We start from the raw sequence: 13,595 nt of genomic DNA, 5'->3' as shown, positions 1-13,595 counted from the left end.
ATAACCAAATGTGTACCTTCCCTTTAAACCACTTCCAGCAATGTGGATGTCTCATCTGGCCTTACACAAACGAGACAACAAGTTTTCACTCGCTGGTGTGTGTTTCGCTGGCTTGTGGCTAGGATATCTCGTTAATTAGAGGCGACCTTTGATCGATGGGACAGACATGGTGAGACAGGTGAATCAGTTACATGTAAAATACTGTCCGAGACCAGCGCTTTGTTGACTGTGTAAATAAGATGGCTTGTAATTCAGCTTTAATTGTTTATACGCTTTGCGTAGTAATTATTAACAAGTACTTCGGCATAGTGTTAGTCAGAGGGGTGTCTGGGTGTCTTCAGACACCCTGTTTTATCTGTCATTTACATGGAAAGTGAACAATTTGCAAACCAATTTTTTAAGTTTCCAGCAAATTTTGGCACCCTTTTTTTAAATTTGTGTGCTTTCAGATGCCTTTACAAAAGACTTATAACATTTGAGTGAGAAATTACCTCTTTCTCAAAAACTATGTTACTTCAGAAGGAGTCGTTTCTCACATTGTTTTAAACTATTAACAGCTCTCCATTGCTTGTTACCAAGTACATTTTATGCTAACAATTAAATTGAGTAATTACCAGCACTGTCCAGTGCCTTTAAAGATTTTTATGCAGGATTATTATGGCATCATTGGTTAATTTTAGTCTGAATCATGCTAGAAACATCTTTTCTGTGAAATATTTCCTCTGAAATAAAATCATTTCCAAGAAAACTGTCTCTGAAAACCTAAACTAAAACACAACGGCTGATTTCAGTTGTTACAACAAACATTAAAGCCTTTGGACGGTACAGAAAAAAATAAAAAGTTCACAGATTTACAAATAACTTACAGGGTTTACAGAAGGTAATGGTGAAAGACTTCTCTTGAAATATTATTCCATGAAATGCTTTACTTTTTGAGAAAACATAAAAACAATTAAAATTCTTGATATCGAGAATTACGGATTTATTTTAAACACATGTCATGACACGGCGAAACGTGCGGCAACAAGGGTGGATTTCCCGTTATTTTCTCCCGACTCCGATGACCGATTGAGCCTAAATTTTCACAGGTTTGTTATTTTATATAGAAGATGTGACACACGAAGTGTGGGCCTTGGACATTATTGTTTACTGAAAGTGTCCAATGGCTTTAAGGGCAACATAATTACATGCTAAAAATTGTGCATGCTTTTTCACAACTTTCTCCTGACTCACACAACAGATCAAGCCCAATTTTTCACCGGTTTGTTATTACAAGATGGTTGATCACACAAATTATAAACACTGTCTGCGGCTATTTTGTCAGCTCTACAGATCCTGTGTAATACCTTCAGCATGAAGAAACATTGTGAGCATACTCGCTCTGCGATGTGACTCATTCGTAAGCACCATAAGACCTTAAAGTTGTATCGCCCGAAAGACCAACTTATTTTGATTTTTTTCTAAGTTTTAAACAGATGATAATTTTTATAAAAAATAAAAAATGAGCAGTGATGTATATACCTGAGATTGCTCATAAATACATGTACATGGTTTCAAATTTAATCAGAAGTTACAGTGAAAAACCATTGACCGAGAAATCCAGTCCAGGACAAAACTAAATTTTATTTCTTTTTGTCGCCAAAGCAAAAATGGAATCTACTACAATTGGATCTTGTTCACTGTTGACTGTAACTTGAAGTCTACTGATTCATAAATGTTGATCTGTTTACTTTGCAAAATAACACTTGATGGGTTTTTCAGATGACACAAGTGACTTACTTTTCCTTTCTTTTACCCACAGTTACATCTGTGCATGTTTTCTTGTGGACAATTTTAAAACTCTTTTCCCGGGAATCTGCGACATGTTCTTAACAAAAGTTAGGGTAAGCCCAGGGGTCGTCAACAAATTATCGTCAGAGACTTTCACACCCTGGTGTCTGACACAAATTTCATATTTATTAAGTGTTGCAACAAACACCCACACAAAGTTAAAGAAACAGCTACATGTAGTAGTAAAGAGAAGTAAAATAATTTCACAACCTGAGTTTCACAGATGCATTTGCAGTAGTTGCCCAAGAAGCCTTGGTGCCCTTCTAAAGTTTTCTGTTAATCTTCCATAAGAAGCACCCCTTCAGACGCATGCTTCGTCTTTGAAAGGGCAAGGCACCAAGCCTTCGTTAAGTTTCAGGCCTGCGCTTGAAATCAGAAAAGCCAAATAACCGCTATCAAACCTGCTTGAATCACAACACATTGAAACATTAATGAAGAAATTAATAAAATAAATTCATTAAAAAAAACATTTATCTTGATCATTTCCCCCAGCCAAATTAATTTCTCACTAATTTGCAGGTCACAAGCCAAATCACATAAACGCATAAAAAAAGAGTCACAACGCATTTAACGTCACACCCACGTTAACAAACAAAAATCCGTTTTAATTCTGTGGCCCACTCGGTACATTAGCTTCGCTCAGTTCGCCCCAGACACTTCCCACCTTCAGAGCCACAAGACTGATGTCATGTCTGCTTCATTATTTCATTACCTCACCTGTAATACACCCCCCCCCCCCTTCTTTGCTGACCCGAATGAAAAAAAGCAGTCAAGCTCGTATTTTTGAAATATAATGCATGCAGAAAGCAATCAATTTGCAAAGGCTGATTTGTTACAAGGATTCGTGTATGCGGTAACGACTATGAAAATTTAATTCAGTCAAGCACAAAGTCCAGATTTTGAATTGAATTGAATTGAATTGAATGGTTTATTCGTCAAGTATATAAAAATACATGAAATTTACAATCCTATTGTACAGCAACATAAAAAATATTAAAAGACACATTCTATATTCAAAAATATTTTAAGACACATTCTGAGGAAAACATATTTTGTTTAAAGGCGTGGACACTTTTGGTAATTACTCAAAATAATTGTAAGCATAAAAGCTTTCTTGGTAAACAAGCAATGGAGAGCTGTTGATAATATAAAACATTGTGAGAAACGGCTCCCTCTGAAGAATGCAGTTTTTGAGAAAGAAGTAATTTCTCACTCAAATATTTAAATTCAAGCATCTAAAGGGACACAACTTGTGCGACAAGGGGGTTTTTTTCTGCCATTATTCTCTCGCAACTTCGACGACCAATTGAGTTCAAAATTTCACAGGTTTGTTATTTTATGCATAATTTTATCATCTGTTGAGATACACCAAGTGAGAAGACAGGTCTTTGACAACTACCAAAGCTGTCTAGTGCCTTTAAATACAGTTCAGTGTATACATTGTACATTAAACTGCATTCAAATCCCATGCATGGGATTTTAGGCGTTGCATGGTGAGGTATCAATATCTAATCAGTAACATTCATTTCAAAATGCTGCAGTTCATTACAAAAAAAGCACATTAAGTTGAAATTACTAAAGTAACACAGTAACATGAGATAATAAATATATTTGGTGCACAATGAATCAATAATAATTGGCAGAATGACAACATTTAGGTGTAAGGTGAAGCAGAACGCTTTTGTACCATAACCTATGGACAAACAAACATAAGACCACGGAACCGTGACAGGACAAAGGACAAAGGAAGCGGACAAGACAATATGAGACAAGCCCAACACAACTTACAAGTCACACCTTTGGTTTGGTTTGCAGGAAAACAATTTAAAAACTCAACTCAAAATCTGCATGCCTATAAATGTTTAAACTTGCGGAGTGTTTATAAGCCTTCATCATTTGCATCTCATTAATATTCATGAGCTGCGTTTCATGAGCACGTTGATGAGCTTTATTTAAGCCTGTCGTGTCTAGCGATGAGAGGCCTGCAGTAGAGTGTACAAATTAGATTACAGCGATTAAACAGTAGGTGAGGACAGCTAGGGGTAAATTACTCTACAGAACTAATCTCAGAGCTCTTTCATGTAACAATGTTAAGTGGGCTCCATTCCTCAGCATAGAAGGTGTAAAGTGTAGCTGGAAGTTCCATTAACTCTAAATCACCTTTCAGACTAGACAAATTTCAACGAAAATTTTGTTAACCTGTTCACACTGTCATTGCTAACCATGGCAATTTCCTTGGAAATACTGTAGTTACCCCTGCTTGGTTGAATGAGATCACCTCGGGTTTGCATACTGAGTGTTCATTCTTCTCATGAAAATTGCCAAATTAACATGCGTTGACGGTGGGGTTAAGACTACCCAATTTACTGGGGTTTATTTCCTGGGGATTGGTGTAATGTGAATAGGGCTAAACAAGCCCTAGCAGGCCTTCCAGACCATATGTAGGCCTACTCAGCAAAATGGTCTTCCATCCAAGTATTGACCATTCTCATGACCCAGACTCACCAACCAAACCACATCAACACAAGGAATGGTATCCTATTTTCAAGTACTGACTACAGTCAATGGACTCAATGGTGCTTGTGTAACTTGTCCCAGACTAACCACTAAAACCATGCCTCAACATAGTCTTAAAGGCACTGGACACCTTCGATAATTGTCAAGGACCAGTATTCTCACTTGGTGTATCCTAATATGCAAAAAATAACAAACCAGTGAAAATTTGGGCTCAATCGGTCATCGAAGTTGCAAGAAAATAATGGGCACAAAACACTCTCATTGCTGCACAAATATGTGTGCTTTCAGGTGCGTAATGAACAGCTTCTGGCCTGAAGTCTTTTAATATTTGAGTGAGAAATTACTCTTTCTAAAAAAACTACGTTCCTTCAGAGGGAGCCGTTTCTCGCAATGTTTTATACTTGTTTAGCCTTCGAGAATAACTCTGCTAGGGTCGAAACGCCAGGCCATTAACTATTTTTTGCAATATACTATTAACAGCTCTCCGTTGCTCTCCAAGTAAGTTTTTTAGCTAACAATTATTTTGAGTAATTACCAAAAGTGTCAGGGTGCCTTTAAATCCAAGTACTGACCATAGTCTAAGGTGCTTGGCAAACATACCCCAGACTACCTACCCAACTAGCCCACTACAAGAAATGGATCTAAGTACTGACCACAGTCAATGGTACTGTGGAAGCCCTTGATTGTCTGAGCATATTCCGACCATGGAGGTAAAAAATATCCAACAAGAATTCCCACACACTTCAAAAATAGACTGACCACAAGCATTCATCAGTGGTGCTCAACCATCAAAACCCAAAGACAGGTCAACAATGCTGTAACAAGGAATTATTTCCCTGTAGGAACTGCACCATTAATGAAGGCACTGGATGCTTTACCAATGGTAATCACTCAAAGCTTACTTGGTAACGAGCAACGGAGAGCTTTTGATAGTATAAAACATTGTGAGAAACTGCTCAAAAATAGACTGACCACAAGCATTAATCAATGGAGCTCAATCAACAAAAACCAAAGACATGTGGACGCTTACGCTATTGGTATTTCTCAAATTAGTTGTTAGCATAAAAACTTACTTGGTAACAAGCAATGGAAAGCTGTTCATAGTATAAAACATTGTGAGAAACTGCTCAAAAATAAATTGACCACAAGCATTAATCAATGGAGCTCAATCAACAAAAACCAAAGACATGTGGATGCTTACGCTATTGGTAATTTCTCAAAATAATTGTTAGCATAAAAACTAACTTGGTAACAAGCAATGGAAAGCTGTTCATAGTATAAAACATTGTGAGAAACTGCTCAAAAATAAACTGACCACAAGCATTAATCAATGGAGCTCAATCAACAAAAACCAAAGACATGTGGACGCTTACGCTATTGGTAATTTCTCAAAATAATTGTTAGCATAAAAACTAACTTGGTAACAAGCAATGGAAAGCTGTTCATAGTATAAAACATTGTGAGAAACAGCTCAAAAATAAACTGACCACAAGCATTAATCAATGGTGCTCTATCAACAAAAACCAAAGGCAGGTCAACCATGGTGTAACAAGGAATTATTTCCCTGCAGGAACCCTCACCGTTAACGAAGCTCTCAACTCTGACAATCATGCCATTGGCTCTTTACAATTTGTCTGGGATATATTCATGAGCTACACTTGATACTTCTTCAGTGTCTTTTGGACAGCGAGTGAATGCAATTGAAGGACAGATCTCTATTATTGGATGCAGGCCTTGCATTTCGTACTTGAAGGGGCAGGCAGAGCAATTTTTCTCTGGTAAGGGGCACTGAACTACATATCACCACCAAATACAATGATAGGGAGGGTTTGGTCAATCATCAAATAACTTTTCTTCCTTTCTTTTAGAATCAAAGAGAGATTGCTCAGGACACTTGCAAACCGATTCTACTTTGATAAAAGTTTCCATTTCGACACGTATGAGGATAATTTAATTTTGAATTAGAACTTTGCAAAGGGCACCAAAGAAAAAGCGCATGTTACATTTAACAATTGTGTAACAAACAAAGGGTGTAATATTCAACTTCAAGCAAGTCATCTTTTAGTGATTTTTATAACTCCATGGCAAAACATCTTTAATGTTGAGACGCACTTTCGAGGAGACAGCATAAATTATTTGCCAACATTTATATCGACTTGTCACCCCCCCCCCCCCCCACAACCAGCCAGCCAGCAAACATGCTTCATACATACATCGGTAGAGACAGTTGACCGATACTCTCAGCTAACTCCAAGTACACTGCGTCTCTAGTGGCAGACGTATTTGCAGTTGCGCCCCCGTGGGGCTTCACTGTTCTAACATTAACATTGACTGTTTCGGCGTAAAATTTCTAATGAAATAGCACTCTGGCATTTACTGGTTCGCTCGAAATGTCCACAAGGAGACTATCAAATGTGAGAATATCCTACTTCCTCCATGAAGGTATTTCTTCAGACAACACTTTTTTAAAGGGTCATTGAATTTTGGGCAAGTAAATTTATCCCATCTGGAATTCTTTCCAGGCTCTACCGTGTGGCATTCTGGACCAAAATGTTAGAGTTACGCCACAGAACCAAAAAACCAACAAATTATTTAATACGAAGAACATAATGCAAACATCCAACAGCCACAGACTGAATTGTCCATTTGAACGACTGTCCAACTTGGCTATGTACTATTGTTAGCTCTCCCCCTCAACCAAGCTTCGTTCATTTTTTCATTTGCACTTGGGAACTTAAATCAAGATACATGTTTTCGTGTATGTTTACCTTCCGGAGAGGTAAACATTGAGGGGAAAAAAGGGCCGCCAAAACCAGACACAATTCCCTGCGCCAATGGCATGTTTGAAATATGATCAAACTCAAACACTGCGCATTAAACCGGGCCAGCTGTGGCTGTATACAGTGAAGTGTCATTTTTCTAACCCAAACAGAATCTGCTGGCAAAGCCACGGCAAGGTGTCGACTCTAGACCATTAAACGCAAAAGGTTGCATTGGAAATTAACAATGCAAAATTGGGAAAGTTGGAAAGAAGTTTGGTGTTGGATTTTGGTTCTGGGATACTGCAAGCTGTTTGAATGTGCTGGTTACAAGTGTAAACTTTTGTTCATGATATTGTACATAAAATACCTTTTAAAAAAAAAGGTCCCTCATTTGAAACCAAAACTTAGCTTTGAGAATCAAGCCTCTTGAATTTCTTTCAAGAACGTTTGAAAGAAATAAAGTGAGATTTTAAACAAATAGCCCTGAACTTCACTTTCTTAACTGACAAACCTGTAGAAGTTTGAGATCTATAGGCCATCTGGGTCACGAGAGAATAGTCAAAATACGATTACAAATTTTGCATTGCATTGATGCCAAAACAAAAATGAATAAAACGCTCACTGAGCGATAAACTCCAAACGCGAAATTAGATTATTTACTTCTCATCAAAATATGAAATTTCAGACATAAATATTTCAAGGGATGTTTTCTACTATCATTATCATTAGACCGTGTAATTTTTATGTAAATCTGTGATCTTCACGATTTTTGTTTCTTACCAATTCTGTAAATGTACGTATCTTTACCTGTCGTTAACTCGGGCACAGTACACACATGTAAAGAAAATACACTCAGTGTTAGGGTTCTCCAAGCTTTCCCCATAGACTTTCAGACCATTTAAAAAAAAAAAGATGCAGATCGATTCCTCTGAAAGCATGAAACAATGGAAACCACATGAAAGTAAGAGAAATATCATGCCTTAAACATATGTGTGTAGATAAAATAACTTTCATCTCAACCCACAAAAATATAAAAACACTATGCCATTAGAAACAATATTTTCATCTCAACCAAACAATATTCAGATATCCTCTATGCATTATAAAAATTAAGCAAAAAAACATCAATAGTCTAAGATGACAACTGAAAGGTCAAACACTGGGCAGGATCCGACTTGTTTCTTTCCTGTTTTGACGTCTTGACAAATCCATTTTGCATCTTAATACTCGGATAGGTTAGAGTTGATGCTCAGTCGAGTGGGAGTAAAAGACGTCTCTGTTTCCTTCGATGACACCCCTCCCCCAGACAGACAGACAAACATCTCCTCCTCACCGGTAAAAAACACGAGCTCTTCAACCATGGGGAGAGAAGCAGCTAAGTTCATGAAGACAGTAAAGACAAGATTTATCTCACAAGAATCTTTGCCAATTGAAAAGGGGAATTATACAAAGACCTTGTGGACAGGGGATTACACATGTAGCTCTAAATTAGAGACAATCAATATAAACCACAAGGGAAACTGACTGGGTAATTTTTTTTTATGATTTTGGGGTTGAACAGAGAAAAATTTACTAGAGTGGGAGTTGAACCAACGACCTATGGATTAACGTGCCGGCACTCTACCAACTGAGCTACATCTAACCTTATGTCTACAAACATTTGTACTAATGTAGTAAGATCATCCATGTTAGTTTTCTAACTGAGTCATTGACCAAATATTCCGGTACAAATCAATAATAATAAAAATTACCATTTATCCCAAATCACAAAAAAACTTATACGATTATGATTACAATCAATCAATCATGAAATCCATAGGGCGTCAATCCAACAGTCGTTACTCATAGCGACATACAATAAGCTCTCTAGAATAGGTAGGATTTAAGAGATGTTTTGTAGATGGATTGAAAGAGACTGCCTAATGCTGTCAGGAAAATGTCCACAAGTGCAGTTTGTATTGCTTCAGGCCATTGTCACCAGTAGGTGGCAAAAAATGTATGCAAGTTATCAATTGGAAATTGTGTCAATCAACTAGTAAAAATGTGTCAAAATTTGCAGGAAATTTCAAAACTGGGTGTCCAAGTTGTTCACTAACAATACATTGAGACGTGCACATGGCAGCTAAAACAGGGTGTCCACATTTACAACGGGGTGTCAAAAAAGACACCCAGACACCAGACTAAAACTACATTTATAACGTATGTATGGTGTCAATGCATTTTAAAAAGCCAGGGTGTCCTACTAATTTTGGTACTTGTAAATGCCCACTGTTTCAGGTTAAGATCATAGCCTTTCTAATATCCTCCTTGCCCCTGCCCCTGGCCATTGCCTTGATGCCCTTGGAAACAGTCCTCGGTAAATTCCTTTAAATGTGCCCTTCTCCCCCAAAACAGCCTTGCCCTTTTGATAAAGTATCTTGCTCAAGGATCATGTGCCATGAACAGGATTCGAACCCACACTCTGCTGATCAAAAACACCAGAGCTTGAGTCTGGTGCTCTTTACCGCTCAGCCGAGACAAGTCACGACATTCTCCTCTATTTAGACTTTCAAATACCATCATAGGGATGCCTTACTATTCTCACAGATATTGGTGACATCAGTACCACATCCAGAATAAAACCATTTGGGTGTCGGAATTGAATGAAGCAGTGGTAAAAATTTAAAAGTATCCTTTAAAAGTTGAATAAACCACCTGGTTGAATGATCTGATGGCAACCGGAACATACTTTATACAAACTGTAGCAATACACAGGCCTAGAATTTCATCTTTGAAAGGGCAAGGCCATTTTCACTTTGCAAAAGGCATTTCCATTGTCAAATCTTAAAGTCAATGGGACACTTTTGAAGGGGCACCAATGCCAAGACCAGGGGCATCGCAGGCCATGGCCTGCGTGTATTTCCAGGCCTGGATACAGCACAATCTGCAGCATCGGCAGTCAGCACCCTACTTGTACATGTACAAGGTACAGTGTGAAGAAACTGCACATGGTTATTCACTTGTGGGATTCTCCAATTATATTGCCCTGTTCAGATCTGACCCATTAATCCACATCAGGATGAAGGCTGCAATGTGTTTCTCATATACAGTGTATAAACAAATAAGGAGTCCTTTCTCATAATAAAACGTTTTTTTTATTTTATTTTATTTTTTTGTCTGTATCTTCAGTGGAGTTGTGCTACTTCTTTTTTAATACAACCACAGAGAGGTCCTTTCTCTAATTAAGCTTCTTCCAAAAAGTTCTATAAATATCAGTAATTATTTAATTGTCTATTTATTTATTTTGATTTAATTATACTTGTAGATGAAAAAAGAGAGAAATTTACAAGACCGGGACTTGACATGACCTCCTGATTCACGTGCTAACATATTAACTGAGTTATCTAGTCCTATGGTTGGTCATGGTCTACCGATTTTGTCAACATCTTTGTTCAAGGATTCTATTCAATCTGTCTGCCCAATAGCCAGGGAACACACCCAACTTTGACTTTTTATCCTGTATATTTATTTATTCAGTTATTTTATTTGTTGGGAGTGGATTTCTACCCAGTTGTATGATTTGTATTCACACTACAATTTCAATCCTGTAAACAAGTGTAACTGAATTATCAGTTACCATTTCATTCATTCAAATCAACACTGATTCAAATTCATTTAAAGAAAACAATAATAAATTGTATTGTATTTTATGTAACATCAGCAGTATGCTTTGTGTTGATTTTTTCAAATGGTTCAATAATTCCATATTTTTTTAATTAACACATGTTCTAATGGGCCTAAGGTACATAGAAAACATACCAAATTGTAAACTAAATGTATTGAGCACAGAGGGAAATAATTCACCAGATTAATGGTTGATTTGAAAACAAGCAGCCCTGATACAATTCTTAACAGAGGCAACCTAGATACAATTGCCTTCGATACCCTTGGTTTATCACCTTGGCTTTCATGGCCTTCGCATAACTCCAGTAATAAATAGTATTAGAAAACCTAACTGAAATATTATGCGACACTACATGGAGTTTACAAAACAAACACCCGCATTACACCGATTCCGATATGGTATACACATTGAACGATTTCTCTTGATCGATAGCAGAGCAAAATGCTACGCAAAAATATATCAGGATCCAGTTGCTACTCAAACACCATCACTTGCTAGTGCTACTCAATATTTATTAGCATTCTGATTCTGTGTGCACCAAACATGGTCAGTCAAAATGTTTTGCTATGCAAAAGGAGGAATGAAATCGTTCCCTGATACAAATTTGGTAGTTGTCTATAAATTGTATCTTCTATAATATTATAAAGTACGTCAGTTACAGTTACATACTTTGTACTGACTGTAACTTAGTTAATAAGTTATGGAATCAATTAGCAGTTGTAATAATATGCAATTTTAATGTGTAAAAAATGTTTGACAACTTGTTTTTAGTAACAACACAGCACACTTAATTAGTTCCCCTGTCAGTTCAGTTCATTAGTTATTTCGGAAAAGTTTCCGTATGGCGCCACCACTTTTTCATTCGATATGAAATAATATTATTAATATAGTATCTAATTTACCTCAATGAGATATCACTTTTTGTAAAAATGAGTGAAAAAGTGGTGGCGCCATACGGAAAGTTATCCGTTATTTCATTTGGTATGGTATTTCTTTTTCTCAACCACACCACAGATGTGAAAATGTAGTGGGCACGGCACATTGATTCAATATCGTATTCGTAATGATGACTTCATGTTTAACGCATCATGAATTGTTAATAATTGTCCGTACAGACGACACACAGCACACGCAATCTTACCTTTACTCTCCGTTTCTGCCATCTTCCACACGGACTTTCCTCTAGAATTTCTTGCTCGTCCTCGCTCTCATCACAACTGTCATGTAGATCTTCTGCCCGCTCGTCTGCAGCCCCATTTGTAGGCATTTTCGACCAGATTTTGAGTAAAAAACTGGCGAAAATCCGTTATTCTAACACAATAATGAGCGGGCATAGTCTAGATCCGAACAACACAATACACTATTCGTGCCGTGGTGTGCGAAACTGGTACCCACATCGGCCACGAGACATACGCTTTTCTACGAGAAACGTCGACACAGGATGCCGGAAACCGGCGACACTGACAAATTTTGTTCACACTTGACCCGTGTTAACGTAGTCTTCTTGCAGTCGTTATCTTGTCATATTCAATTTGCTGTGCAGTCTCGGACAAGTCAATTTCAATATCTCGCTATAAAAACTTCCATCCAAACACTAGAACTATTTAAAATGCAGTTTCTTGTAAAAAAAGCTGATGGATACTGAATAACAGGAAAAAAGAAAGGCTCTACTACATCTTACAAAAAGTGACAGGTTTCGACTTTAAAGTATGATGTCATTGATCTAAAATAGATGTTCTTATAGAGGGCGCTCTACCAATTTTTAGTTCCCGCCCCCCCTCCTGCTGTTGCATGCAATGACTATTTCGTCATAATTCCTGTAAATGCTATTTCACAATAGCACAAAAATATATTTAAAATGGGGGTTGGGGATTTTTGGGTGGTGGGTGGGTTTTTAACACAAGCAACCTTTGACAATTCAATCGGTTTTTAGCGAGAACCAAAAGAAAGACATGGTGGAATATAATACATTTTTCCATATAACTGAGGCCTATTCCTCTCCATGAGTAATAATGAATTGCAGGTATTATTTGGTTCTTGGGGAAAAAAATAGGTATAGTACATTAAGCACAAGGGCTGGCCTACATGTACACATGGTGTTTGTAGGCATTAATATACTTTACAGGGGTGGATTTCACTACTACAAGACTACTGTGAGACGAATCTAATGGGGGGGGGGGGGGGGGTTCTTCAGTACAAAATATTTCTCCATAGACACATTGCATATTATGACATCGCACTCCCAAAAAGGAAGCAGATCTTTGGACAATAGCTGTTCTCTGTGCATAAAAACGTGCGCGTGACCTCAGCGTACCTGTAGCAAGGGGGAGCGATTGATTACTTACACAAATACAGAATGCGCCTCCGTACAATGCGCACAATTTTAGGTGTCCACCGTCTTTTGTGCATGTCTGTTCACGATTTTAACACCCAAAATGACACCCAGGATAGGGACATGTGAGTACACTGCGCATATTGCAAGTGGTCTGTAGAGCATTTGTACTGGTATGAACCAAAAGTAAGTGGTCGATTATAACATATTATGACTCAGCTGACAAAAATGACAATTCATGAGGTAAATAAATTCCTTCCGATGGAGCAATCTCTCAAAGACTGTAACATATTTTATTGAAAAATTCATTCAAGTCATGAAAAACATCGCGGATCTGTATTCAAAATAAACTCCAACTGGTCGGCACAAGACGGCCACCCTATATCTGAACTCCAAGGGTCTGCAAATGTCACCCTAAATCTCTTCATTTGACAAAAGCAAAATAAACAAAAATTTATATAATACCACATAACCATTTGAAACAAAACTT

General features: G+C 37.5%; 1 protein-coding gene across 1 annotated transcript in view; it reads right to left on the bottom strand.

Annotated features, from left to right (window-relative positions):
* LOC117304696 (nuclear receptor-binding protein-like) overlaps positions 1–12,439 on the bottom strand; it is a 44,982-nt gene extending 32,543 nt beyond the window's left edge. Inside the window, exon 1 of the mRNA XM_033789293.1 lies at positions 11,915–12,439. Coding sequence (XP_033645184.1) covers positions 11,915–12,040 — 126 coding nt within the window. The 5' untranslated portion in view covers positions 12,041–12,439. The remainder of the gene's footprint in view (positions 1–11,914) is intronic.
* Positions 12,440–13,595: the final 1,156 nt, after the last annotated feature.

This window comes from Asterias rubens, chromosome 21, assembly GCF_902459465.1.
Source record: "Asterias rubens chromosome 21, eAstRub1.3, whole genome shotgun sequence".
Taxonomy (NCBI): Eukaryota; Metazoa; Echinodermata; class Asteroidea; order Forcipulatida; family Asteriidae; genus Asterias; species Asterias rubens.
The sequence above is the reverse complement of the archived record's forward strand: the minus strand, read 5'-3'. Positions and strand labels throughout refer to the sequence as shown.